The sequence below is a fragment of the Mustela erminea genome, chromosome 1 (genome assembly GCF_009829155.1).
Source record: "Mustela erminea isolate mMusErm1 chromosome 1, mMusErm1.Pri, whole genome shotgun sequence".
NCBI lineage: Eukaryota > Metazoa > Chordata > Mammalia > Carnivora > Mustelidae > Mustela > Mustela erminea.
The window spans coordinates 91,410,308-91,436,000 of NC_045614.1; the positions used below are offsets into that span (position 1 = coordinate 91,410,308).

Genomic DNA, 25,693 nt, shown 5'->3' on the forward strand with positions numbered 1-25,693 from the left:
GTACAGAGTGCAGCGGAGGAGGAGTTACCATCTTGAACACAGCTAGCTTAATACACAACCTTTCCGTTTCGCTAAAGTTCAAGCCACAAGGCCACAGTTCGCTCTGGGCGAGCAGACACGCGTGCACCCTACGCATGCGCTCAGACGGAACCCACCCGCCCCTTTCGCCGGACCTCTTCAGCCAAGTCACCAATTAGCCCTCTAAATGCCCGCCCTCAAGGCTAAACCCCTGGCCAATCGCGAGGCAGGAACCATCAGGAATCTCACTTATTTAGCATACACCCTCCTCTCTCTGTCCCAAGGCCCCGCCCCATCTGAGGCAGGGATTGTCGCCTAAGCGCTTCGTTCTGACACCTGATTGGCTCCTCTGGCAGCTCCGCCTCCGTCTCCTCCCGCAGCCCTCCCCTTTGCGCTCCCACAGCGGCGGGCGGAGTTAAGTACGCACGCGCGGGCGCTGCCTCTCTCTTCTGGTGGCCCGCCCTCCCTCCTCCCCCTCCCTCCCCTCCCCACCCCCTCTCCCTTCCTCTCCGGGCCTGCGCGCGCGTGTCTTCCTCCTGCACGCGCCGCCGCTAGCCAAGCACTCTCGCCGGAGCCGCTGGCCCGCGCGTTCCTTTTCCCCTCCGGCTGCGGAGCGGGCGGGATCCTGCACCGCGGGCTCGGCAGCAGCGGCAGCCCCGGCGGCTTCGAGCGGCGGCACCGGCTCGCGATCCCCTAGGCGGACCGTACCACCGCCCGCCAGCACGCGGGGGGAGCCGCCCGCCCCGCCGCACACGCCTCGGCGACCCCGCGGGGCTGAGGCGTCGCCGCGCCCGGGAGCGTGAGCGCAGAGCCGGCCTCGACCCCGAGCTCTGAGCCCCGCGGGCCGCGCCCGCCGCCGGCCCCACCCATCCAGGCCAAGAAGGCTGCGGCCATGGCCGAGACGGAGGAGCGGAGCCTAGACAACTTCTTCGCCAAGAGGGACAAGAAGAAGAAAAAGGAGCGGAGCAGCCGGGCGGCGAGTGCCGCGAGTGCGGCGGGCGGCGCCGGCGGGAGCAGCGGAGCCGCGGGCGCGGCGGGCGGCGGGGCGGGCGCGGGGGCCCGGCCGGGCGACGGCGGGACCGCGGGCGCGGGGGCCTCCGGCCCCGGGGCCGCCACCAAGGCCGTGACTAAGGTGAGGGGCCGGAGAGGCCGGGATTCGGGGCCGGGCCGCGCGCTTGCGCCCATGTGCCCGCCCCCGCCGGCCGCCCGCCCGGGGAAGCGTCCGGGAGGGGCCGGCCAGCGGGCGGACGGGCGCGGAGGCTGGCCATGTGACGGGGGCTTCCCACGCCGGGCCGGCCGGCCTCTCCCCGCGGGACCCCCAGCCCTCTCCCGCCCCGCCCCTCCACCTCGTGTCGCTGGCCGGGACCGAGAGTCGGTCCGCGGTACCCTCGAGGGGAAATGAGTTTGGGTCCGAAGTACCCTGCCCAGAGCAGCATTTATCGAGTGACGTCTCCTCTGAGTAATTTGGTGTTCTGACTTCAGCCCGCCAGTCTGAGCAGAATTTTCTAACAATCGCATTTGTGGCAGCTTTAATTGCCGTGGTTTGGCCTCTAAACCCGTAACAGAATAAGTCTCATGACAACATTGTGGTAGACATTTAGTTGTGGGGTTACCATTGACTTTTTCATTCGACTTTTCCTGGTTGCTTTTAAAGTAACAGCTCTCTGGAGGGAACCCGGTGGAAGCAAGAGGGTTGGACTGCTGGGCACATTTGTCCTCTAGCCTAGTCGGCCGCCTTGGGATCATTTTTAAAAGGGCCTTTGGCCAGAAAACGAGTCTGTATTTTAGGTTCCAGACGCATGATCCTCTTTTCATAGTCTGATATTTGCCTTAGTTGTGTTTTAACACATAGCTTTAATTGACCAAATGGTGTGTGTGTTACAGGATGAAGATGAGTGGAAAGAATTTGAGCAAAAAGAGGTTGATTACAGCGGCCTCAGAGTTCAGGCGATGCAAATAAGGTATGGTCTGGTTACAAACGCGTTTAGATAACCCTTAGGATAGGTATAGTACGTTTGGTTTTTCACTAGCCCCCAAACTGTATCACAGGGGCCTCATGCAGGATAGGTATAGTATGTTTGGTTTTTCACTGACCCCCAAACTGTATCACAGGGGCCTCATGCTTTAAATATGCATATTAGGGCTGTAATGGATTGTGTCTTCCTTGTCTCTGTGGGGGCAGTCCTTCTGTATGCTGATCAAATTAGCTGTCCGCTCCAAAATCCTGTGAGAGCTTGCCTACTTATTTGAGACCACTAAAATGAAATGGGTTTTGTGATTTGAAGACATTCACTTTTAACATTGGTGTGTTGAACCTAGGGGTTTTGTTCGTTTGAGTCAAAAATAACGTGGTTTTCAGATCTCTCCAATAAGCAAGTTAGTACATACGTATTTTTGTAATTTAAGTATGCGTAATTGATGTACAGATTTTATATGTTCACCCAGTGAGACCAATCTGTGTAATCAACAGCAAGGTCAAGAAACTGAACATTACTCCTGCAGAGGTTATCTAAAGCTCTTTTAGTCACTACCTTCACCCCCAAGAATAATCAGTATCCTAACACTGCAGATTTTTTCTCCCTAGAATTTTATAGGGCATCAGATAGTCTGAGCATGTTATTTTTAAAGGTCAAGAAAACAGGGGCACCTTGGTGGCTCAGATGGTTAAGCATCTGCTGCTCAGGTCATGATTTCCAGGTCCTGTTGGGCTCCCCAGCTCAGTTGGGAGTCTGGTTTTCCCTCTCCCACTGCCGCTGTTTGTTTTCTCTCTCTCTTTCTCTTAAATGAATAAAACAAAATCTTTTTTTAAAAAAAAAAAAAGGTTCAAGAAGACTGGTTTTTTTGAAAAATGGGTTGGTTGGTTTAGGGGATTATTAAGTCAAATATGTGATAGTTGGTTTTAGATTCATGTGAATAGATGTCTTACTTTAATGGGTGAATGTATGGTTCCACCGTTTTTAAGGTTAAAACTCTTTAATTCCCAGTTTAAAGAAATAAATGATGTAATGAACTGCCTCCAGTTCGAAGTTTGCAGCTTGTGTATACCAGTGACCACGTGGCACACAGGCAGAAGTGATTTTCCTTAACAGAATACTGTTTCATTACTTCTCCAAGTGGTAATATTTATGGCCTTACATAAGTTACTCAAATTCAAACACCAGGGCTAATATTTTTTACTTCTGTTGAATACCTCCCAGAGTGCCAGACGTTTATCTCCTAGGTTCTTTCTCGTCTGTAGTGAGCTTAACCAAAGTGAAACCTGACTGACTGTGGGAAACTTTTTAGGAAATGGGGCTTCTCCACTCTTGAGGTTCTTTTGAAGTAATGATAAGTAGAAGTGATTAGGCTAAATTTTACTTCCAACAACTTCTTGAATTTGAATGTGAGATGTTTCTAGAGAGGTTAGTTAAGAAAATTTCCCTTAAAAAAAATTTTTTTTCCCTGATTTCTGGGGTTTGGCCTGTGAAAATGAAGAGGAGGAGATGTGAAGTTCTTATCCATTGGGGCTTTGGCCTGGCTGTGTGGTTCCTGTTTGGCTGTAGAATAAGGCTCTTGGTCCGTCTTTCCTAAGCACAGGTTCTTTTTTTCATTTATATATATTTTTTTAAGATTTTATTTATTTATTTGACAGAGAGATCAGTAGGCAGGCAGGCAGAAAGAGACGGAGAAGCAGGCTCCTTGCTTGCGGAGCAGAGAGCCCGATGCGGGGCTCAATCCCAGGACCCTGAGATCATGACCTGAGGCGAAGGCAGAGGCTTAACCCGCTGAGCCACCCAGGCACCCCCTAAGCACAGGTTCTTAACTGCAAATTCTGAAGATTGAATGACAGGAGGAATAGTGTTTGACTGTGTTGAACTTACTGAGCAAGAGTAACACTTTCTGAGGGGAAATGTTTCGAATTCACTGAATGCTAGAAATTGATTTTATTATATTATGGGAGGATTTTTATTATTATTATTTTTTTTATTATGGAGGTCTATTTTTGTGTCCTTGATTATATATCCCATATCCATACTCAAGGTTATTTTTGTCTTTCTTGCTATTCCAGAGATAATGAAACATTTCTTAAATTATGTCTTTCACCTCTGCCAGGGGCGTAGGTAAATCTCAGCTAGTACGAGTGTTAAATTCTGCTTGACTTGAAGCTTGACTAGCTTTTATGTTGTTTTTCTCGTTATTCTTAGCACCTAGTCTTACTCCTGAGTGGTCTGACACATGTCTTTCTCTAACCTAACATTGGAAAACATGTTTTCAGGAAGCTGCCTTTGTGGCTCCTCAGTCACCCTGGAGTCAAGAGTATTTTTTCCACTACCTTCACGATCTAACCGCCTTCAGGAAAGACTTGAGTGTGAGACATCATCTAAGGTCTAATGATGACAGATTTTCACACTATATACTATCCTTGTAAACTTTGTATTAAATGTTTTGACAGTGAAACTCGGTAGGCTTGGGATCCCCAAGGAGAAAGAGGACACTTTGTTTTCTTCAAAGGAGTGGAAGTAGGTTTCCCACATAAATGGGATGGAGTTGATAATGTCACGAAAACATGGACTTTGGGGAAAGAGGAGCCTGGGTTTCAGCTTCTGCTTATGTGTGACTGTGGGCAAGTCATTTTACTTGGGAGTATTGGTTCTGACCTGCAGAATTGAGACAACTCCTAGGATTGTTGTGAGGATTTTTGAATAGGGTATTTGTAAAATACCCACTCAGCAATACTAATCTTCTCTATTCATTGGGTAAATTAGAATAACTTAGTCTTGGCAGTCTGTTATTTAACCATGAGGCAACTGATTTATAATACCAAGATTTGAGGACAAGGGGTAGTGGAGGTATGCTGACTACTATCATGACTAAAGACTGGTGAGTCAGTTCACTATGAACCTGATAGAAAATGACATGTTCAGGTTGACATGAGTATGACCATACCAAACAAAAATCCCTCTCAGAGTGTTCAGCTGTAGAATTATTGTCTTTTATAGCTTGGTCTTAATCTTTTAGGCAGAAGCCCTTACTTAGGAAGGGGCAGAAGAAAGGACATAGCTTTGAGAAGGTGGGGCACATGATTCTTTATGCCTTCAATTTGTTAAACTTTTTCTGAGAGAGGCAGCTTTGCTATCTCTGTATGAGACAAGGGAATATGAAACTTTGGAATTTGACTTAAAATACCTTGACATTTACAGCCTTATAATCTTAAAGTTTTTTTTTTCCAACTTTTTGCTTTGAAAAATGAGAAACCTCATGAAAGTTCCAAGAAAGATAAAATAAGTACCCATACACTCTTTGCTTAGATCTCCTTATCATTTTTGTCACATTTGCTTTAGTCAGCTGTAAATTCTGCATATAGCCTTAAAATTTTTTTGACACTAGACCTTATGATAGGTTAGCATGCTGGACCTTAATTGAAGATAAGTGTTCATTTGAAAGGAAATTTTCAGTAGCGGCAAACAGTGCTGTATTAATGTTCTAACACATTTACCAACTAGCTCAAGATTAAAGTGCCAAGAGTATTAAAAGAACTTGCGTACAGATTTTGTGTCTAAATTAATAGATGTGTTCAAGGTCCTCATGATGTAGAGACAAGTTCTTTAGAGGGGTGCCGTTGGGATGGTGATAAAAGGGGCTTAACATTGGAGCTTGGATTGTTGAATTGTTAGCAGTCTAAATGGGACCTGTAGGCCTCTCATCTTTAAAATGGATTTAATTTAATATTTGAAGTTACTAAATGTTGAGCATTTGTCATGTTTCGGTAATAAATTGACTTCTTGGAGGGGCACTTGGCTGGCTCAGTAGGGGGAGCATGTGACTCAGTCTCAGGGTTGTGAATTCAAGCGTCATTTTGGGCTTGCTTTAAAAAAAAAAAAATGAGTTCTTGGAGCCCAGTCGTGTTTTTTTTTAGGAACCTTCTTAAGAAATCTAGAACTCGGGGGGCTTGGTCATTAAGCATCTGCCTTCTGCTTATATCACGATCCCAGAGTTCTGGGATCAAGTCCTTCATCAGGCTCCCTGCTTGGCGGGAAGCCTGCCTCTCCCTCTTCCGCTCCCTGTTTATGTTCCCTCTCTCCTTTGTCGACTAAATCTTTTTTTTTTTTTTTTAAAGATTTTATTTATTTGACAGACAGAGATCACAAGTAGGCAGAGAGGCAGGCAGAGAGAGAGGAGGAAGCAGGCTCCCTGCTGAGCAGAGAGCCGGATGTGGGGCTCGATCCCAGGACCCTGGGATCATGACCTGAGCCGAAGGCAGAGGCTTTAACCCACTGAGCCACCCAGGCGCCCCTGTCGACTAAATCTTTAAAAAAAAAAAAAGAAAATAGAAAAAAAATCTAGACCTCTAGGGACACCTGGGTGGCTCAGTTGGCTAAGCATCTCCCTTCAGTTCGGGTCATGACCCCAAGGCTTTGGGATTGAGTCCTGCATTGGGCTCCCTGCTCAGCAGAGAACCTGCTTCTCCCTCTTCCTCTGCTGCTCCCCCTGCTTGTGCATGTTCTGTCTGTCAAATAAATAAAATCTTAACAACAACAAAAAAAGAATCTAGACTTTTAAAACCATTAGGTAGAGCTGGTTAAGTTGTTACTTGAAGAAATCACTTCTGCAGCAAAGCTGGATTCATTGTAGCAAATCTTAGTGTGACTGTAGTGTGCCAGACATCAGGGTTATAGAAATAATTCCTGCTCTACTAAACACCAGTAGATCATTTCAGTGATGGGCAGGATACTGTGGAACACAGGAGAGAGACACTTAGTCTCCCATGAAGGCATTGAGAAAGTCTTCGGAGGAAGCTGCCAGCATAGCTCATCAGGCCATGTCTAGCGATTTTGCTGTTGTAACAGTGGTTGGGTAATAGGGCAAACCAGTGGAGATGCAGAAGCACAGTCAAGTCTGGATTTTGTTTTAGCTGCTAAAACCCTAGTAATTGGGGAAGGAGGGTTGGGATGTATAAACTCTCATGTAATGTCCTGTGAGATAAAGAGGTAATGATGTCCCATCTTTATTAAGAAACTGCTGCAGGTTGTGTAATCCTGATCAGCCGTACTGAAAATGAATTTGCTCAAAATAGAGAAAATTTGTGTCATATGTTAGAGCTCTAAAGAGGATAAAATGAAAGAAGCAACGTGAGAGAGTATGAGCTCTGAAGACAAGGGGTTTGGCTTGCCAGTTTTTAGCCCTGGGGAAGGGGCTTAAATTTTAGTCTGAGTGTCTGTGTCTTCTTTGTACATTAAGTCTCCTGCCTGCCTTGGTGTTATTGTGAGGTTTAATTTGTGAAGTTATAGGACAGGGTCTGGCCTTCTAGATACTCCGTAAATAACTACATTTTCTTGCTTCATTCAGCTATACTACCACGAGTACCTTACAGACTGTTGCATTTTTAAGACCATAGACTGTATATTGTGATAATGTATTTACAAGTAGCAGTGTAGTGTTTAGAAATGTGAAATTTAGCTGATAAATTAATCAGCTATATATTTAGCTATGTATTCTTTCGGGTCAAATACCAAATTTTAGCCTAATTACCTCCTGTGGAAATGATTCTTTGCAACGTGTGTTTTAAGACATTTAGAGATTTGACATTTTCTGGAAGTGTGTAAGTAAGAAAAAGTAATCAGATAAAATTTTAAGTTATTTCTACCCTGCCCTTAGTCCTACAGCCTTTTGACAAGGCTTTTAGCATCTCTGGGCCTTTGTTCCTTCTCTCTCTTGGATGAAAGATCCTTACTAGACAATTTCCAATGTTTAGTTTAATACTTGAGAATCTTAAGAAACCAAAATATTAGGTTGTCTTGTGCCTATAATTACAGATGCACAATCCCTTTAATTAAACTCCTCTTACTTAGTAATATTTTGTAATTTAAAGGGATTTTTAGATTTACTCATTCTTCACTTGTCTCAGGGTGAAGAGGTAGTAAACATTACAGTAAAGGAACTTCTTTTACATGGATCATCAGTATTCTGTCAGGCCAATTTGGGGCTTTTCTTTAGTATCTTACTGTGAATTAGAAAAACTATATTTTTAAAGGGTTTTTAAAAGGCATAACAGCTTAAAAAATGTATGAGAGTGATCTCTAATCCCTTCTGCTTAGAGATAATCAGTGTTAAAATTTTTTAGTGTTCAGTTGATTGCTTACTGTAAGCTGATAATTGCAGTTTAGATATATTAATCACTAAATATTAGAGAATTTGAAGAAAAATCTATTTTAGAATATAGTGTGTATGTTTGAACAAGTGATTCAGCACATTTTGCTGAGGTAAGTGTTTCACAATGTAAATGACAAACAGAAAGCTAGCATACCTTGGGGATATATATGAGTATAAAAGTGCCGTGAAGGTTCTTAAAGTCCTTGTAGGGGTCTTACTTCCTTGTCTGGCTGGGATTGGGTTACTGGGACATACTAACAAGTCTTACGTAACTAGGTAAATAACACTTGGGTTTTTACTCAGGAACCAAGCAAATTACATGAAAGTAAAATTACATTGGCATCAGTTCTCAGAAATGGATGACTGAAAAAAATATTTTGGAACAGTTCTGATGTTAGGATACCACTGTTAGACTCCTGGAGAAATTAAGACCTTCATATCCTTACCTGGTCATTCTTTCTATGTGTAAATTGTCAAACACAGGGTCATAGTGTTTAGTATCTCATTTTTTAAAATCTATTTAAAAAGAATAAAAAATCTATTTACAAAGAACTGTTCGAGTTGTGGGTTTTTGAGATTTTGAGTTTTTGTTCTCTTATTTTTTTTTTCCTAGTATAAAGATGGCATCTGTCTGAAAACTCAGATGGATATTAAAAAGCATGTAATAGTGGGGTGCCTGGGTGGTGCAGTTAGTTAAGCGTCCGACTCGGTTTCAGCTGGGGTTGTGAGATTGAGCTTCTTGTCAGACACCATACTCAGTGTGGAATCTGCTTAATTAATATTCTCTCTCCCTCTGCCCCACCCCCCACTCCAAAAAAAAGTCGTAACATTTAACAGCATCTACTCTATGCCAGGCACTTTTCTTGGTGCTTTGTGTCCATTAACTCATTTAATTTTTATAACAGAACTATTATCCCTATTTTACATAGAGGAAACTGAGGCATACAAAAGTTAAGTGTCATACTCAAAAGTCTCCTGGCCTAGTCGGTGGCAAAACCCAGATGATTTGAACCAGGAAGTCTGGTTTTAGAATCTGCTCATAACTACTTCCTGCATGAAAAAAATAAAATCAGGCATACTAGCACCCAGCTACTTTTTCAAACTGTTTTTTTTCTTTTTTTTTAATCAGAATGTCCTTCTACTTACATTAAGGTGTATAGATTTTGTTTTAGAAAGCCATTGGCTTAACTGACATGAATATTCCTTCCATGTCAGCATTTTAAACAGCTATACAGATTCTATTATGTGTTAACAAAAAAGGAATTCTATTTTAAATGGCTGTATAGATTATATTATGTGTTAACAAAAAAAGGGAAACTGAAGGGTGGCTTGGCCCTATTCTCAATCTTTTTTCCTCTTACAGTCTTAAGTAAAATCATGCTACAAATTCTGGCTGAGGAAGTGTTCATTCCCCTCTCCCCTCCCTGATTGTCACCCTAGGCCTCCAAAATCTGGAATCACCTCTGTTGGTGGTCATTGTCTTTGAAATATTCCTCTGTCTTTTTTCTTTTTTTAAGATTTTACTTTTTTATTTGTCAGAGGGACAGATTACTGGTCAGGGAAGTGGGAGGCAGAGGGAGAAACAGGGTCCCCACTGAGTAGGGAACCTGAGGCAGGACTTGATCCCAGGACCCCAGGATCATGACCTGTGCTGAAGGCAGACGCTTAAACCCATTGAGCCACCCACACCCTCTATAAGGGTCTTCAAAGGAGACCGTTGGTTATTCGAGAAATTTGTCTTATAGCTAGCACTTTCCTTGTTTTAACAGAAATGTCGGGAAAACACTCTTGAGTGTCCTTTTGTAGAAGCCAGGAGGGGCCGTGATGTTCCCATGGTCATGCACAATAGGGTGGGAGTCATCTGCACATTGTTAAGACCATGATCACTGATCAGGCATCAAGGGGAGAAGATGTCTGAAAGAGTAAAAGGCGGAGGACAGCTTTAGGCAACTGCCCTGGGTTTTTGTTTTGTTTTGTTTTTTCCAGTAGGAGAGAAAAGCGTGGTCAGAATGGTGAAGGATGTTGATAGGCTGAAGTTCTAGGAAAAACCACCACTGTCACGAAACATAATTCAGTGAAAGGTTGGTTGTCTGTGCCAGAAGCGGTAGCAGCAGCAAGGGAGAATCTCCACAAAAGGCAGTTAGATTTGACTCCCTGATTCTTCAATCAGGCCAACTTAAAAATAGAGAAGAAATAGGCATAAACACTACACACGGTCTTGGGATACCACTAAGGCTATCTTTCGCATTTCTAATTACTAATGAAGCCAAAGACTGAGTTTTTGTGTTCTCTTCTTTAAATGTCTGTCTGGTGATAGAAACCAGTTCTGTATCTTCCCTGTGTCAAACAGTAGAGACTGGCACTAACAAAGTCTGTAGCACTGATGTCAACACTGAACACAGGCTTGTTTCTTTGGGAATGTGAATTCTCATTTTGAGAGTATTTTGTAATAGGTGCTAAAGGATTAGGAAATGAAATTATACAACTAAAAAAAACTTTTACTACTGAAAATTTGCTTACCATAAGTGCCTATTCAGCCACTCTGGTCTGGTCCTAGAAAAATCCAGAGCTTACCCTCTTAATCCCTCATAAGTCTCCTTTTCTCAGGTTAGTCTGGCCTCTTCTCCTGCAGTTGCGTGAGGTTGGTAGCTGGGGTCCTGCTCTTAACTTGGGGCTGCTGTATGTAATGACATAGATTGTCCTAAGCCTGGCATGGTAGTATGGTAAATATTTCTAAGTGTTCTTGACTATATGAGGTTTGCAAGAAAGGAAAGCAGAGACTATCAGACCAAATAGTTTTCTAAATGTTTTGTAGCAGTGCAGTCCTTTCATACGAAGTCAGGTGGAAGTCCCAGTGTATAACAGATAAAATCCCCTATTTCTGTCTCTGTTTCTTTTAAGCAGGTGGGTCACTGGGGCACTGAAGAGGTTGGGTGACTTACTTGTCTTAGGGTCACACAGATCAGCCTTGAAACAAAACAAGTAAGGATATGGAGTGGTGATTTTCCTGGTAGTTCTGTAATTGAATTCACTTGTTTGCTTTTCCACTAGTGAAAAGGAAGAAGATGATAATGAGAAAAGAGAAGATCCAGGTGATAACTGGGAAGAAGGTGGAGGTGGCGGCGGTGGTGTAGAGAAATCTTCAGGCCCCTGGAATAAAACAGCCCCAGTGCAAGCACCTCCTGCTGCAGTAATCGGTAAGCTTAATATTTTATTCTCCTACAGTTGTCTGTATAATTCAATGTACTGTTGGCATGCAACTAAATGAATGCTTGTAGGAGAATGGGGGGGGGGTTCCTTTCTGCTCTTACGAGAGATGTTTGTATTTGTCTGTCTGAAGAGTTTCACATCCTGTGTAAAGGAATTTAGACCTTAAGAGACGTGCTTTTCTGTAGGCTCCTTAAATTTATATGTAAACTAACTTGCCAAAATTAAATACTTGTAATTTGTGTCAATTTTTGACAGTTGGCTAAGGGAAATTGTACCTGTGTTTCCACCTGTCTTTATGTTTTTTACCCTGTTCCTCATTTACTCTGTCTTGAGGCATGAGTTCTCAGAAGGGCACATTTTCATTCCTAAGAGTTGATAATAAGAGGTTCTTGGTGGGAGCATGAAGAAGTGTTAGATCTTCTAGTGGGGTGTTGCCCACCAGAGGGCAACAGCGAAGTGTGTGAGCAGGTGCACAGTGTATCTGTGGTATTAACATTTCCTGGTGTGGGGGCATGGTGTTTAGGAAACAGATGTCTGAAAGTGTTCCTTAGAAATGGCAGTGTTGAGAGAAGTTTGAGAAACATTACGTTATAACATATACCCATTTTTTAAAAATGCAGAATAATAGAATAATAGTTCACTCCAAATCTTACTGCCCAGAGATCACAGATAATTAGTATGTATCAGCATTCTTGGCATCCTTTCTAGCCCTTTGCTAGATGTGTATATATATGCTTTTCCATTTAGGTTTTTTTACTTTCTCTCTGATGACCTGAGCATTGCTAACCTCAAGTGTCCAGGTCTCCATCCTCACCCAGTTTGCCCCATCAGCAGCGCTTGCTATATAGCAGGACACCACAGTCTCCTGCTCCCTCCACTGTTGATTCTGTCTCCCTGGCTGGACTTTCTTTTCTCCTGCCTCTGAGAGAGAACCTACCCCAGTGGTCAGTCCCTGCTGCTCTCTTTTCTGTGCCCTCCCTCCCTTGACAGTGTCCACATGCCGGCAACTCCAAAATTCACACCAGCTAACTTCTCTCCTGACCTCCACACACGCTTAGCTGCCAAGCCGGCTCGATAGCCGCATATCCCCAGCTGAACTCATGTACAGTGGACCCTTGGACAGTGCGAGGGTGGGGGCCCTGAACCTCTGTGCAGTCAAATCCACGTTTCACTTCTGGCTACACCAAAATTTAACTACTGAGAGCCTGCTATGACTAAAAGCCTTAAGAGTGACAAACATACCAGTAACCAGTTACTAGTTGTTATCAGTAACAACACATATTTTATATATTTATCCTACTATATTCTTAGAATAAGCTAGAGGAAAAATACTAAAAGCATAAAGAAAAAATCCATTTACAGTTCTCTACCGTATTTATCAAAAACATGAACGTGTTAGTGGAGCCATGCAGTTCAAACCCATGTCAGGGGTGAGCACACAGCTTTCCTAATCTCCTTGCTGTTCATTCAGTCCCTTAGGCCACAACTCTTGGAGTCCTCTTCGATGACTTTTCCTTGCTCCACACCTAAATCTCATTTGTCAGTAAATTTGTTTTGTCTTTATTTTCAAAATCAGACTCTGTGTGACTAGTTCTCTCCAGGGCCACTGCTTCCACTCTGCTTTGAACTGTTAATTTTTATATGAATCAGTGAGGTCATCTCTTTGCTGGTCTGTCTGCTTCTGTGCATGCCCCCTCCCCTCCAAAGAGAAGCTGAAGTTCTCAGTGACCTGCAAGGCTTGGGATCCCTGCCTTGTGATCCCTTCTTCTGACTTGCTGTTTCTTTGAATCTGGTCCTCGCTTACCCTCCTTCTTGAGGATACCAGGTACACTGCTGCCACAGGCCCTTTTTGTCTAGGTTCTCACCCTGAATCCTCTTTCCTTTATATTAGGAGCCTCTAAGAAAGCTGCTTCTGCAAAGGGCCAGATAAGAGGTAATTTAGATTTTGAGGGCCGCACGGAAGAGGATTTTAGTTGCCCAGCCCTGCTGTGACAGCACAGAGGCAGCTGATGCAGACACCCAGTTGAGTGACTGCATTTCATTGAGCCATTTAGGAAAGCTGGAGTCGGACCAGATTTGGCTTGTTTGCCTACTCTGATTAAGTTTGCCTCCTTATGGCTTTTAGGCCTTGTTTGGTTTCCACCTCAACACTGAGACCCCTGCCCATCGTGTGCTCCCTTTACAGTCCCTTCCCCTACTCATTTTCGGTTGGGCACCAACCTTTATGTGGATGCATCTCCTCCCTCGAGCCGAGCACTGCCCCACAGTACTTTTTGCAGTGACAGAATGGCATTGTTCACCGAAATAGCTGCTAGCCACAGGTGGTGGTTGCGCACTTAAAATGCCACTAGACTACTAGACCTAAGGAACTGAATTCTTAAAAGTTTTATTTCATTTCAGATGGCTGCATGTAGCTAGCAGCCTGAATATCCAGTCCAGTTCATGAAGGCATGTCCTTAACATTTGTATCTTCCACGGTGCAGTTTAGAACAGCGCCTGACACAGCAGGTGCTCAGTCACTAATGAATGCGTGTGATACTACAGCTTTCCCACACTTAATTAAAAGCTGTATGAGACAATAAGCCTTTATAGTAGTATTCAAATGGCTGCATTATATTGCAGCTAATAAATGATGGCGTAGGCGTTTATTTGAAATGAAGTTTTTGATAAATGGAAAACACACATAATAAAATACTGAATTCATATTAAGAATGGGGAGAGAAAAAATGATACATAAGGAAAGGCTGAAAGATTCTGTCCCGAAAACATTAGCCATCCTGTAAGACTGGGCTGCTCAGCTGCCTCATTCTTTCCCTGCTTTACCTGTGTTTATAAAATAAAACATTCTTAAAATCCACTGATGTGGAAGACAAGGAAATTATTAAAGATATGTAGTGGCTTATTTTTACTAGCCTTTTAGAAGTAAATATATACACAAGCATTTTCATAAGTAAATTCTTTACACATGGTGTGTTATCTAACCCACCAAACAGATAAAGAAGTCATTACCCACATTTACTTGTATGTAAACTGAGGGCTGAGGTTGTGCTGTTCTGAAAGACAGTAGCTGACAGACTGTGTCCCAGGTCCACAAAAGAGATCCTCTCCCACTTCCAGTAAGTTTGAAAGAACTCCTTTACATAGGTAGGCGAAGTGTTGTACATGGAAGAGAAGTTAGAAGACTGCCCCTGAGAGAGAAGAGCATTTTCACTGTCAGACATTTTCTCAGATAACTTTCTTCTGTTGTCCAGAGAGACTTCTTGTGTAGGTATTGGGGTTTTTTCTGTAATTGTCAAGTCATTGGGAATGCGGGACTAGCTTATTAGAATGCCAAGGCATTTGAATAGTTTCTCTAAACTGTTATGAAATGTTAGTTACAGAGACCCCAGAACCGGCAATGACTAGCGGTGTGTATAGGCCTCCTGGAGCCAGGTTAACCACAACAAGGAAAACACCACAAGGACCACCAGAAATCTACAGTGATACACAGTTCCCATCCCTGCAGTCCACTGCCAAGCATGTAGAAAGCCGGAAGTAAGTACTTTCAACTCCTGCCTTTTGTCTGGGAACCCTGTCCTTGGCCAGCGAGTGGGATATGGGGGATAGGAAAACCCACCTGAGGTGGCGGGGGGGAGGGGGGATCTCCTTGGTAAAGCCCAGGCTACAGCCGACAGGCAGCTGTGCATTACGTGGGACTTATAAGCCTGAGGGTGGGGAAAGGGGTAAGGACCCTAGAAGGGGGCAGTGGGGAAGAAGCACCAAAGACAGACATTGTCTACAAAAGTTTCTTTATTCCTGGTTTGTGTTGTTCTGTAGCTATGACATGTATCTATATAGAATTCTTCGTAAGCACACATGTTCCTTATAACATGGAAACTAGAACTGTAAGAGCAATATTTCATTGTATTCCCAGTTGATGTGAAAAGATGAAAGATGTTGGCATTTATAAATCTAATACTAAAATAATCTTATTTCAGCAGGTACTTAAAATGAATGCTACCTGGAATTAAATGACCACATATGGCACTTCCACATCCTTTGTAGGGACATGAATTTTTTATTTTTATTTTATTTTATTTTTTTAAGTAAATAAAATGGCAAGAAATGTAAAGGACATCAGATGGAAATACTGGTTTTGGTGGGGGGTGGCTTTTAAAGTAAATACCAGTCTTTTTGTCTCTTTGAGAGCCCATCTGGCTTGAACTTAAGCCTCCATTGGATTTGCACCTGTGCTCTGTCCTACAGAATAAGGGGCAGTGATTCCCCACGGGACTCAACTTGCTTTATCTGATCCACTCCCATCAAGGAGAAGTGAGGAGAAATCATTGAATAATGAGTAGAACCTGACTTGAATCAGAAAATTGTTGCCCTTAGGCATAAAGAAATGTATTGTTTGTATTTGCTAAAAATAAAAGTGACTCTTAGAAGGAATCACCGTGTCATCAGATAGCCTTTTGACTTTGCAGTTGTCTTCAAGTTGGTCCCAAAATAGGTTTGCAGTAAACAGTATTCAAATAGATTGCTGCCACAGAAAATAGGACCATAGAGATTCAGTATTTGTGTTTTCTGTTTCTTCGAAGCCCAGAAAATGATCTGATGACTTAATGTGCAGGTTCCCCCACTGTCGAAAGTAGAGAATTCCTATGAAATGGTTCCTAAGCCAGAAAGGCATAAAGCAAAGAGAGTCCCCACTTTCTGAAAAGGTTGCATTACACTGCTTTGCTTTTACCGGAAGACCTGCTTGCTTTTCCTAACTTAACACTAACTGAAAGAAATCTGAAGAGACTTTTCACTGTTACGAAAAAATATATCACCATACTAACGTAGGTCTTATGTAAAAGTAAGTGGTATAACCCAAACTCAGGTTACTTCAAAGGGGGGATGTGTGGCTTTTTTTTTTTTTTGGAGGATCAACAACCTAGTGAAGAAGAAATTTACTGATTACATTTCTTTTCCCTTAGGGATAAAGAAATGGAGAAGAGCTTTGAAGTAGTAAGACACAAAACTAGAGGTAGGGATGAGGTTTCAAAAAACCAGGCCCTTAAACTTCAGCTAGACAACCAGTATGCTGTGCTTGAAAATCAGAAAAGCAGCCACACACAGTACAATTAAGAAATGGTCTTTGCTAACCCTTCTAAGGTAACTAGACTGCAGCTAACCACCAGGAACAGCCATTCATCATCTGATCTCTGCTGGACCCACAGCCGATGCAGACCACTCGATATAAGTGACCGGCCCTGTGGCACTGTGGAGGTGCAGGTGTCCCAGCTGCTCTTTGTATATACTGGATTTAGGGGGATTCTCACTGTTCTGTAAATGTGTGAACTAGATTCAGCAGTGCTCTTTCGTTGTTACTCTGCCGATACAAAAACAAACTGCAGCCAGTGGTCATTTCAAAATCTTTTTATGTTCAGATACTGAGCCTTCGTAAGGGCTGACTACCTCAGGTTTGCTGCACTCGTTGCGGACTTCATGTGGATCACAACTTCTGGACACGGAAGGTTACAGCTAGTATGTGTCGGTGTGAAGCTTGAAACCAGCTCTACTGGATTCCTATCAGAAATCCTGCAAAAAGTCAGCCATCTGGGTTCTGATCTGCTGTAAAAGATGAAGATTTAAGTGACCTTAATTAACCTGTCCTGTGCCCCACCCTTAAGGATACTCTGTAGTGGGCTGTGTTAGACTTCCTGGAACACGCCGCTCTCAAAAGAACTCATGTGTTCAGATAATCTCTGTAGGGTTGTGATTTTATAATTTAAGCTTTGAGTTGTATTCTGAGGTAACCACAAATTAAATTCAACCAAACTTGGGTCCACCAAGTGGGAAAGGGGGTAGGGGAGGGAGTAATCTTATTTCTTTTAGGAATTTTTTATTTGGGTAGTGCTTTTTCTGTGTTCCACCCATTAAGGCCTTTTTTTTCCTTTTTTTTTTTCCTTTGACTTGGAATAAGTTCTTTGACAGAGCATATTGCTTGGTTAAATAAGTGACCTGAAATACGCATTAGAATTGTGAAATGTCTCGTGAATTTGCCAATCCCTAGAGTGGAACCAAATAGCCTTTGATGTCAAGGGCAGTGGATGTGGGGGGCTCTACTTCAGGTGCTGCTAAGCCTCCTCTAATCAGGTCTAAACTGTACAGTAAACTGCAGTGGAAAGAGTGTGGGTTCTGCTCAGGCCAAGGGATTCACTGACCGGCCCTTAGCAGTTTAGAGCGACGGTGAGCAGAACCTTAACCTAAAACCCACGTAGGTTTTCACAGATCTTGCATATCTTTGACAGGATTTCCAGATAAACTTGTGCCCAAATTTTTCAGGTATTGAACATTTCTACAGATGCAGTGATTGTGCCAGTTTAGCTCTGTTACCAACCTCCTGGTACGTCTTGATGTTCATTTGAAGAGTCAGGGGTGAAAGGCGATGTAGCACTTCTGTTTTTAATAATTACAGCTTAAACTATCCAGTAATTTTTAGTCCTTAAAGGGACTTCAGGAAGCTACCCAGGATTACTGAAAAGTCTTTCCATCTAATGAGATAGTCTGGTAATTTACTAGTTTTGTATCTTCGGTTCAGTAGAAATACTTCAAAGTGGAATGTGACCACTTGATGCAGAGTCTGGGTTTCTCTCTAATAAATCCCTTTGCCAAATGCGGGAGTTGCAGACTTGCTCCTGGCAAGAGTGAAGCAAGTGAGCGAGTAAAACTACCCCGGTGTGGGTCATCTCCAGGAGTTCAGTCTTGATGAAAGTGTCAGTGCAGAAATTGACTCCTGGGAGTTCACAGTATCTCCTGACAGGACTTGCCAACCTCGTCTGGGCCATGACTTGGGTTGTGGTTGAGGCGGCAGGCAGGGTACCTGCCTTCTGGTGTACTGGGGTGAGCAGCTGAGCCAGCCAAGGAGAGAGGTTGGATGATTAAGCAAGAAACAAGGGATTCTTGGCTAAACTGAAGACTTCATTTGGGAACCAAAAATCTTAACAAATAATCTTGGATCTTGAGCCACATATTTCCCCTGAAAAGTATGCATTTTTTTTCCAGCAAGATTTTGTTGGGGGTTATGTTACTGAGGAATGAACTGAGATGAGTATGTGGAACTTTTATTTAATAGCATACTATACTAGAAATCTGAAGACCTGCAGGAGATTTAAAATTCCAACTCTTGTTACAACTTTTTAAAAGATTGTGAAATCTAAAAATGCACATGAATCAAGTTTTAATATACTGTATGATGGGTGGGTGAGGCTGTCCATTGTACCATTTCTTTCTTTGAATTCTCAGGCATGGTTTGGCAGTGCAAGAACTCTGTAACATTAACAAATTCAATAAAAAGTAAATCTATGGATTGTGCGGTCTGATTGTTTTTATCCGGGTAGTTTTTATTTTTAACGCTTAACAACGTGTATCCTCTGTTTTTGAAAACGGCTAATTGATGCCACTCCTCCATTGCCAGAGGAGGATGGTACAACTCCTGTTCCAGGAACATTTGCAGAATGTTAACGAGACAGACCTGCAGTGAAGGGGGCTGCAGCGCTAGGATGAGTATTCTTCATGAAAGTTTAAGCATTGAAATGTACGTTTTTTTTCTTTGTTAGTGTATTAAATTTGTCATAAACCATAGCAAGGGAATCCACAATCTTCACTGTGTAGAATAAAGATCTCGGGCTTTGTCCCAGGAGAAGCTTACACATTTGTCAAATGAGCAACTATTTTAAAGTTCAGAATTTAGTCTGCATTATAGTTCTACATTTTCTAGGCTAGAGAAGGTATATTTTAAGTCACTTTTGGTAATGGAGTTTTAATGTTTAATGTTAACAATTGCTGCTAGGTCATTCTGGCTACTTGATTGAGATTTTTCTTGACAGCCCTACTTTAAATAGAACACCCCAAAAAAAAGTCCCTGTCACTAACATCCCTCTTAAAATCTTCCATAGTTGGGGTTTTGTTTTTTGGTGTTTTTTGTTTTTTCTTGAGCCAAAAGTTGCACTCCTAAAATTTACATGTAAGTACTGTTTTTAGTATAGTCTCAAAAATTGTGCAACCATCACTCTGAATTCTGGGACATATTTCTCATCCTCCCCTCCCCCTTCCAAATTCCATATTCATTAGCAATCCTTTACCATTTCCCCAAGTCCCCTGCCCTAGGCAACAACTATTCTTGGTCCCTTAGACTTCTCTTTCTGGACATCTTCCATAAACAGGGCTGTTGAACACGGTCTTTTCTGACTAGCTTCTGTGACTTAGTAGGTGTCTGAGGTCGTCCATGTAGCATGCATTAGCACTGTTCGTTGTGATGCCAAACAGCTTTGTGGACACCATGTTCAGTATTCGTTCATCACTTGAACATTTGGGTGGTTTCCACTTTATCCTTGTTACGAATAATGCTGCTATGAACCCTCATGTATAAGTTGTCAGTATGTTTTCAATCCTTTTTTCTGTATTTGGTGGTGAAATTGCTGGGTCATACACCTTTTTGAGTCACTGCCAAACTTTTAAGTGGCTGCACCATGTTACATTTCTACCAGTGCTATCTGAGGATTATTTCTTCACATGCTCATAATTACATAGTTAACCTGACAAGTTCTAGTCATCCTAGTTGGTGTGAGCTGGTACCTTGCAGTTTTGATCTGCACTTTGTAACTAGTGACTAGTGATGCTAAATACCTGTGTGCTTATTGGCCATTTGTGTATCTTTGGAGAAATGTCTATTCAAATCCTTTGCTAATTTTTTGTTTCTGTTTTCATTATTGAAAGAGTTTTTTATATATTCTGGATACTTGTCCCTCATCATTGTAATTGGTAATTATCTTCTCCCATCTTTATTTTTTTACTGTGTTTTGCAGCACAAACGTTTTTAATTTTGATGAACCCCGGTGTGTCTTGTTCCTTTTGTTGCTAGTGCTTTGGGTGTGGGTGTGTCTAAGGAATGTGACTTAACCAAGGTCAGAAATATTTATCCTTATTCTGAGAGTTTTGTAGTTTCACCTCTTCCATTTAGATAGTTAATCCATTTTGAGTTAATTTTAGAATATGGTGTGAGGTAGGAGTCTAACTTGGTTCTTTTACATGTGGATATCCAGTCATCCAGTGCCATTTGCTGAAGACTCCTGTTATTTGGTATGCTAAACATTTTACTTGTCTATCTTCCTTTACTGGGATATGAGACTGGTCTGGAGTAGAAACCTGCAGGAAGGGTTTGGAGTGCGGGATAGGAATAGGGAAGAAGAGCCAGGCTGATTTTGGTGACTGATGAAAGCGTTGAGGCCAGAATCCACACAGGCATTCCCTGGAAATGTTGGAGTTTGCCTTCCAGAGTACTGCTATAAAGCAAATACTGGAATAAAGTGAGTCAAATGAATTTTTGGTTTCTCTGGACAAAAGTTATGTTTATACTGTAGTCCATTTAAGTGTGCAAATTGGACTGTGCCTAAACAATTTACACGCCTTAATTAAAAATATTTCTATAAAATAACTATCATCAGGGCTTCTGGCAAGTCATAATCTTTTTGCTGGGAGGATCTTGCCTTGATATTGATGGCTTCTCACCGACCAGTGTGGTGGTTGCTGAGGGTTGGGTAGCTGGGGCAATTTAAGACAACAATGAAGTTTGCTGTATTGACTCTTCCTTTCAGAAAGGATTTCTGTGTAGCATTGTGATGCTGTTTAATAGCATTTTTTTAAAAAGATTTATTTCTTTTAGAGAGTGCACCCACGTGTGTGCGCCAGTGACAAGGAGGGGCAAAGGGAGAGTCTGAAGCAGACTCCCTGCTGAGTATGGAGCCTAACACAGGACTTCGATCTCATGATCCTGAGATCATGACCTGAGAGGAAACCAACAATCAGATGCTTAACCGACTAAGCCACCCAGGTGTACCTCTACTTGATAATATTTTACCTGCACTAGAACTTCTTTCAGAATTGGACTCAGGCCTCTGAAACCCTGCCACCGCTTTATCAGCTCAGTTCATGGGATATTCTTAGTCCTTTGTTGCCATTTCTTTTCATTTAAGATTTTATTTGAGAGGGAGGGAGAGAGCTAGAGCAAGAGATCACTCTCTTGCTCTAGCACAGGAGCAGGAGGGAGGGGCAGAGGGAGAAGCAGACTCCCCACTGAGCAGGGAGCCCAAGGTGGGTTGCATCCCAGGACCCAGAGATCTTGACTTGAGCGGAAGGCAGACACAACCAACTGAACCACCCGGGTGCCCCCACTTTGTTGCCAGTTCAGTAATCTTTACTGCATCTTTATTAGAAGTTTCCATTTCAAGAAACCGCTTTCTTTGCTCATGCATAAGAAGCAAGTCTTCATCCATTCAAGTTTTATCGTGAGACTGCAGCAAGTCAGTCCTGTCTTCAGGCTCCACTTCTAATTCTGCTATCTCCACACAGCAGTTCCTTCCCCCACTGAAGTCTTAAACCCCTCCAGGTCACCCATGAGGGTTGCACTTCCAAACTCCTTGTTAATGTTGGTATTTCGGCTTCTTCCCATGAATCATGAAATGTTCTTAATGGCAACTAGGATTGCGAATCCTGCCTAGAAGGTTTTCAACCTCTCTCTCTCGGATCCATCAGAGGAATCACTCTGTAACAGTTAGAACCTTACACAATGTATTTCCTAAATAAGAAGACTTGGAAGTCAAAATTATTCCTCATGGGCTGCAGAGTGAATATTGTTAGCAGACATGAATATACTGATTTTGTCCATCTCCATCATAGCTCTTGGGTGACCAGGTACATTGTCAATGGGAAGTAATATTTTGAAAGGAATCTTCTTTTTCTGAGCAGTAGGTCTCAACAGTGGGCTTAAAATATTAAGAAACCATGTTGTGAATCGATGTGCTGTCCTCCAGGCTTTATTGTTCCATTTATAGAGCACAGGCAGAGTAGATTTAGCATAATTCTTTAGGACCCTAGGATTTTGGAATGGTAAGTGAGCACTGGCTTCAACTGAAAGTGACCATCTGCACTGCTTCATAACGAGAGTCACTCTGTCCTTTGCAGCTTGGAAGCCAGGCACCGACTTCTCTACCTATGAAAGTCCTAGAGGGAATCTTCTTCCAACATAGGGCTGTTTGCCTACATTCAAATTCTGTTGTTTCGTGTAGCCCCTCCATTCATTATCTTAGTTCCATCTTCTGGATAATTTGCAGCTTCTGGATCAGCCCTGGCAGCTTCACTTTGCACCTTGATGTTACGGAGACAGCTTCTTCCCTTAAACCTCATGAAGCCCCCTCTGCTGCCTTCAAACTTGTCCTCTGCAACTTCCTCCCCTCTCCCAGACTGCACTGAAGAGTCAGGGCCTTGCTCTGGATTAGGCTTTGGCTTAAGGGAATGTTGTGGCCTGTTTGATCTTTCCAGAATACTTATCGGCAATAACGCTGTTCTGCTTTCTTATCATTTGTAGTGTTCCCTGTGGTAGCACTTTTAATTTCCTTCAGGAACTTTTGGTTTGCATTCCCCACTTGGCTGCCTGGTACAAGAGGCCTACCTTTCAGCCTGTCTCGGCTTTTGACATCATTCCTCGCCAAGCTTAGTTGTGTCTAGCTTTTGACTTAACGTGAGAGACATGAGACTCTTCTCTCACTTGAACGCATAGGGTTCTTAATTGCCCTGATTTCCGTATTATTGTGTCTTAAGGACGAGGGGGGCCCGAGGAGAAGGAGAGAGACAGGGAAATGGCCATTCGGTGGAACAGCCAGAACACACACCACACATTTATTGAGTAAGCTCGGGTCAGGGGTACAGCTGGTGAAGCCTCAAAACAATTATACAATAGTAACATCAGCAATCACTGGCCACAGATCACCGTAACAAACAATGATAATGAAAACGTTTGAAGTACTGTGAGAGTTACCAAAATGTGACAAGGGAAACATGTAGTGAGCAAATGCTATTGGAAAAATGACACCAATAGATTTGCTCGATTCAGGGTTGCCGCAAACCTGCAAGTGGTAAAAAAAAAAAACAAAAACGCAGTATTGGCAAAGCACAATGAAGCAAAATGCCTAGAATGAGTTATGGCACTATTTACAAAGTGGAGACAGAAGTTAGTGGGGTGATTGTGCTGGGCAGGAGAACCAAAGTACAGAATCCTGTAAACAGATACTCTAATAACGAGTGTGAAACTGCAGGTCTGTGATGGTTTTAATTCACCACCCAGCTATTCTGTTGTTTGTAGCGAGGCATTAATGGGGCCTGCAGAATGCCGGCAAGTTATGAATTGCTTCCTGAGCTTGATACAAAGGTAATGAATATTGTGAAGGATACATTAATCAAAGAAAAATAACTGCTTTAAATAAGCATTTTTATTACCTAAAAATAAATGAGAGGAATTGTGTCCACATCAAGGATTTAGGGGAGACTACACACACACACACACACACACACACACACACAATCATTAAAGTAGTGTTTGGACATTGTAGTCAGTTGAGACCAGAATTCTGTGGTTCCTGGACATATGTAGTAACACAGAAGCTGGGTGGAGCTTCAGTTGTAACTCATGTGACCTGGTTACACCGTCCCCCAGCTGAACTTTCCAGGGATCCCATCAGAGCATGCAACAAGAAACTTCTGTAAGGTTGAGTTCCTTTGTCTCCAAATACAATGGAAAATAGTGCATAAGGACAAAGGTCCCAGGGACAGAGCATCCCAACCCGGAGCTGTCCTCGCTGTTACAAGGCTCCAACAGACAGCTTTAGTAGCAGGTGCAAGGCTGGGTGAAAAACTAAGTAGGAGGCAGTCATGCCCTCACTTAAAGGGGTAGCAGATTTAACGGGGAATAACTTTCAAAGTTTCTTGCAAATACTTACTGTGATCTTCCACATTTTGCAATGACATTTCAGGAAACACGGTCTTCTGTTTTTTTCTTCCTTTAGACTTGAACAATTTTAGACCCCAAGCTCTGAAGATTTAAATCTTAAACCAGCAGATTTTACCTTTTCTTACCTTGTTAGAACAAGTGGCAATAGTTTTTCTATATCCTCTCTTTACACCAGTTGGATCATTTTACCTTTTTTCCCCAGGAAAACTTGAACTTTGATTTTTTTAATCTTTTTTCATCTTTACATACAAAATAAACTTTAAAAAATATTTTATTTATTTGTCAGAGATAGAGCATTTACAAGCTGGGGGAGCAGCAGACAGAAGGAGAAGTAGGCTCCCCACTGAGCAGGGAGCCGGACGCGGGGCTTGATCCCAGGACCCTGGGATCATGACCTGAGCTGAAGGCAGATGCTTAACCCACTGAGCCACCCAGGCATCCCCACAATAAACTGTTGATCTTTTTTTTTAATGTTAGCATATAGAAACAATCAGGGCAGAGACCGTGTTCTTCCTTTTTTTTTTTTTTTTAAGATTTTACTAATTTTTTGACCGACAGAGATCACAGTAGGCAGAGAGGCAGGCAGAGAGAGAGGGAGAGGCAGGCTCCCCGCTGAGCAGAGAGCCAGACGCGGGGCTCGATCCCATGACCCCAGGATCATCACCTGAGCCGAAGGCTTAACCCACTGAGCCACCCAGGCACCTCCGTGTCCTTCCTTTTTAATGCCAAAGTTTAGACCATCTCTCATCTCTAAAAAAGGCTGCAATTTTTATCCTGGGTAAACAACTTTCTTCATAAGAAGCAGGGTGATTCTACAGGTGTTGTCGTGGTCCCTGCTTTTTGGCATAACCTGAAGGTTTTTAAAAAATACTGATGCCTGACTCCTGCGCGCTCCTCCCCGCTACACAGTGTGACTTGTCCACAGGGAATCTATGTGTTTGTTTGTTTTTTTAATGTTCCCCAGTTAATTCTAATGTGTTTGGGACACACTGGGTTACTTCCAAATAAGAGACAGATGACTTCTCTGTGACTGAGCTGGAAAATTCACAGGGCTAGAGAAATGGAGAAGTTGTTTTCAGTTGTATTCTTAGCCCAGAAAGGATGTTCATGTTTGTAAATGCATTCTTGGATACTCTGAAATGGGGGCAAATTCATACTGAGATGGGGGCGGGGATAGCTGTAAGGTGAAATATTAAATTCTTTTGATTTTTATGTATATCTATAGTTCAGGAATTATCGAAATAAATACCATTTTTAAGATTTCCCAACACTTCTTAGAAAATGACCTCACCATTAACAGGATTCCTGTAGCTACTTTGTTTTCCTTCTCTATACAGTGATCTTATTCCAGTGGCCTTGTGTCTTGACAGTAAATGTGACTGTTTCAGAATTCACTCCCTGCAATTGTTAATCTGCCTTACCCTGCTTGTGGCCACTTTTAATTTGCTCATCCATTATGTTGCCCAGTTACAAAACCTCTGGGTTTTACGGGTTTCTTCAGTTCTCCCTGATGACTCCAAAATG

The 25,693-nt window shown here is 42.7% G+C and overlaps 1 protein-coding gene across 7 annotated transcripts; it reads left to right on the forward strand.

Moving 5' to 3' along the window:
* The first annotated feature begins 417 nt into the window (after positions 1 to 417).
* Positions 418 to 18,694, forward strand: CDV3 (CDV3 homolog). 7 transcript variants are annotated; one of them, XM_032333421.1, is made up of 7 exons: positions 419 to 1,150; positions 1,903 to 1,979; positions 11,200 to 11,345; positions 14,733 to 14,892; positions 15,336 to 15,338; positions 16,320 to 16,369; positions 16,498 to 18,694. In XM_032333421.1, exons 1-7 carry the CDS (start codon positions 911 to 913, stop codon positions 16,503 to 16,505), a joined length of 684 nt encoding a protein of 227 aa, XP_032189312.1. In that variant the 5' UTR covers positions 419 to 910; the 3' UTR covers positions 16,506 to 18,694. The 7 variants fall into 7 exon arrangements, with proteins under 7 accessions (XP_032189295.1, XP_032189312.1, XP_032189305.1 ...); XM_032333404.1 differs by having other exon boundaries at positions 418 to 1,150; positions 16,320 to 18,694; XM_032333427.1 differs by lacking the exon at positions 15,336 to 15,338 and having other exon boundaries at positions 420 to 1,150.
* Positions 18,695 to 25,693: the final 6,999 nt, after the last annotated feature.

Coding starts and splice junctions, on each gene's coding strand:
- CDV3 (XM_032333404.1), top strand. CDS start 911: ATGGCCGAGACGGAGGAGCGGAGCCTAGACAACTTCTTCGCCAAGAGG. Junction 1,151..1,902: donor CCACCAAGGCCGTGACTAAG/GTGAGGGGCCGG, acceptor TGTGTGTTACAG/GATGAAGATGAGTGGAAAGA. Junction 11,346..14,732: donor ACCTCCTGCTGCAGTAATCG/GTAAGCTTAATA, acceptor ATGAAATGTTAG/TTACAGAGACCCCAGAACCG.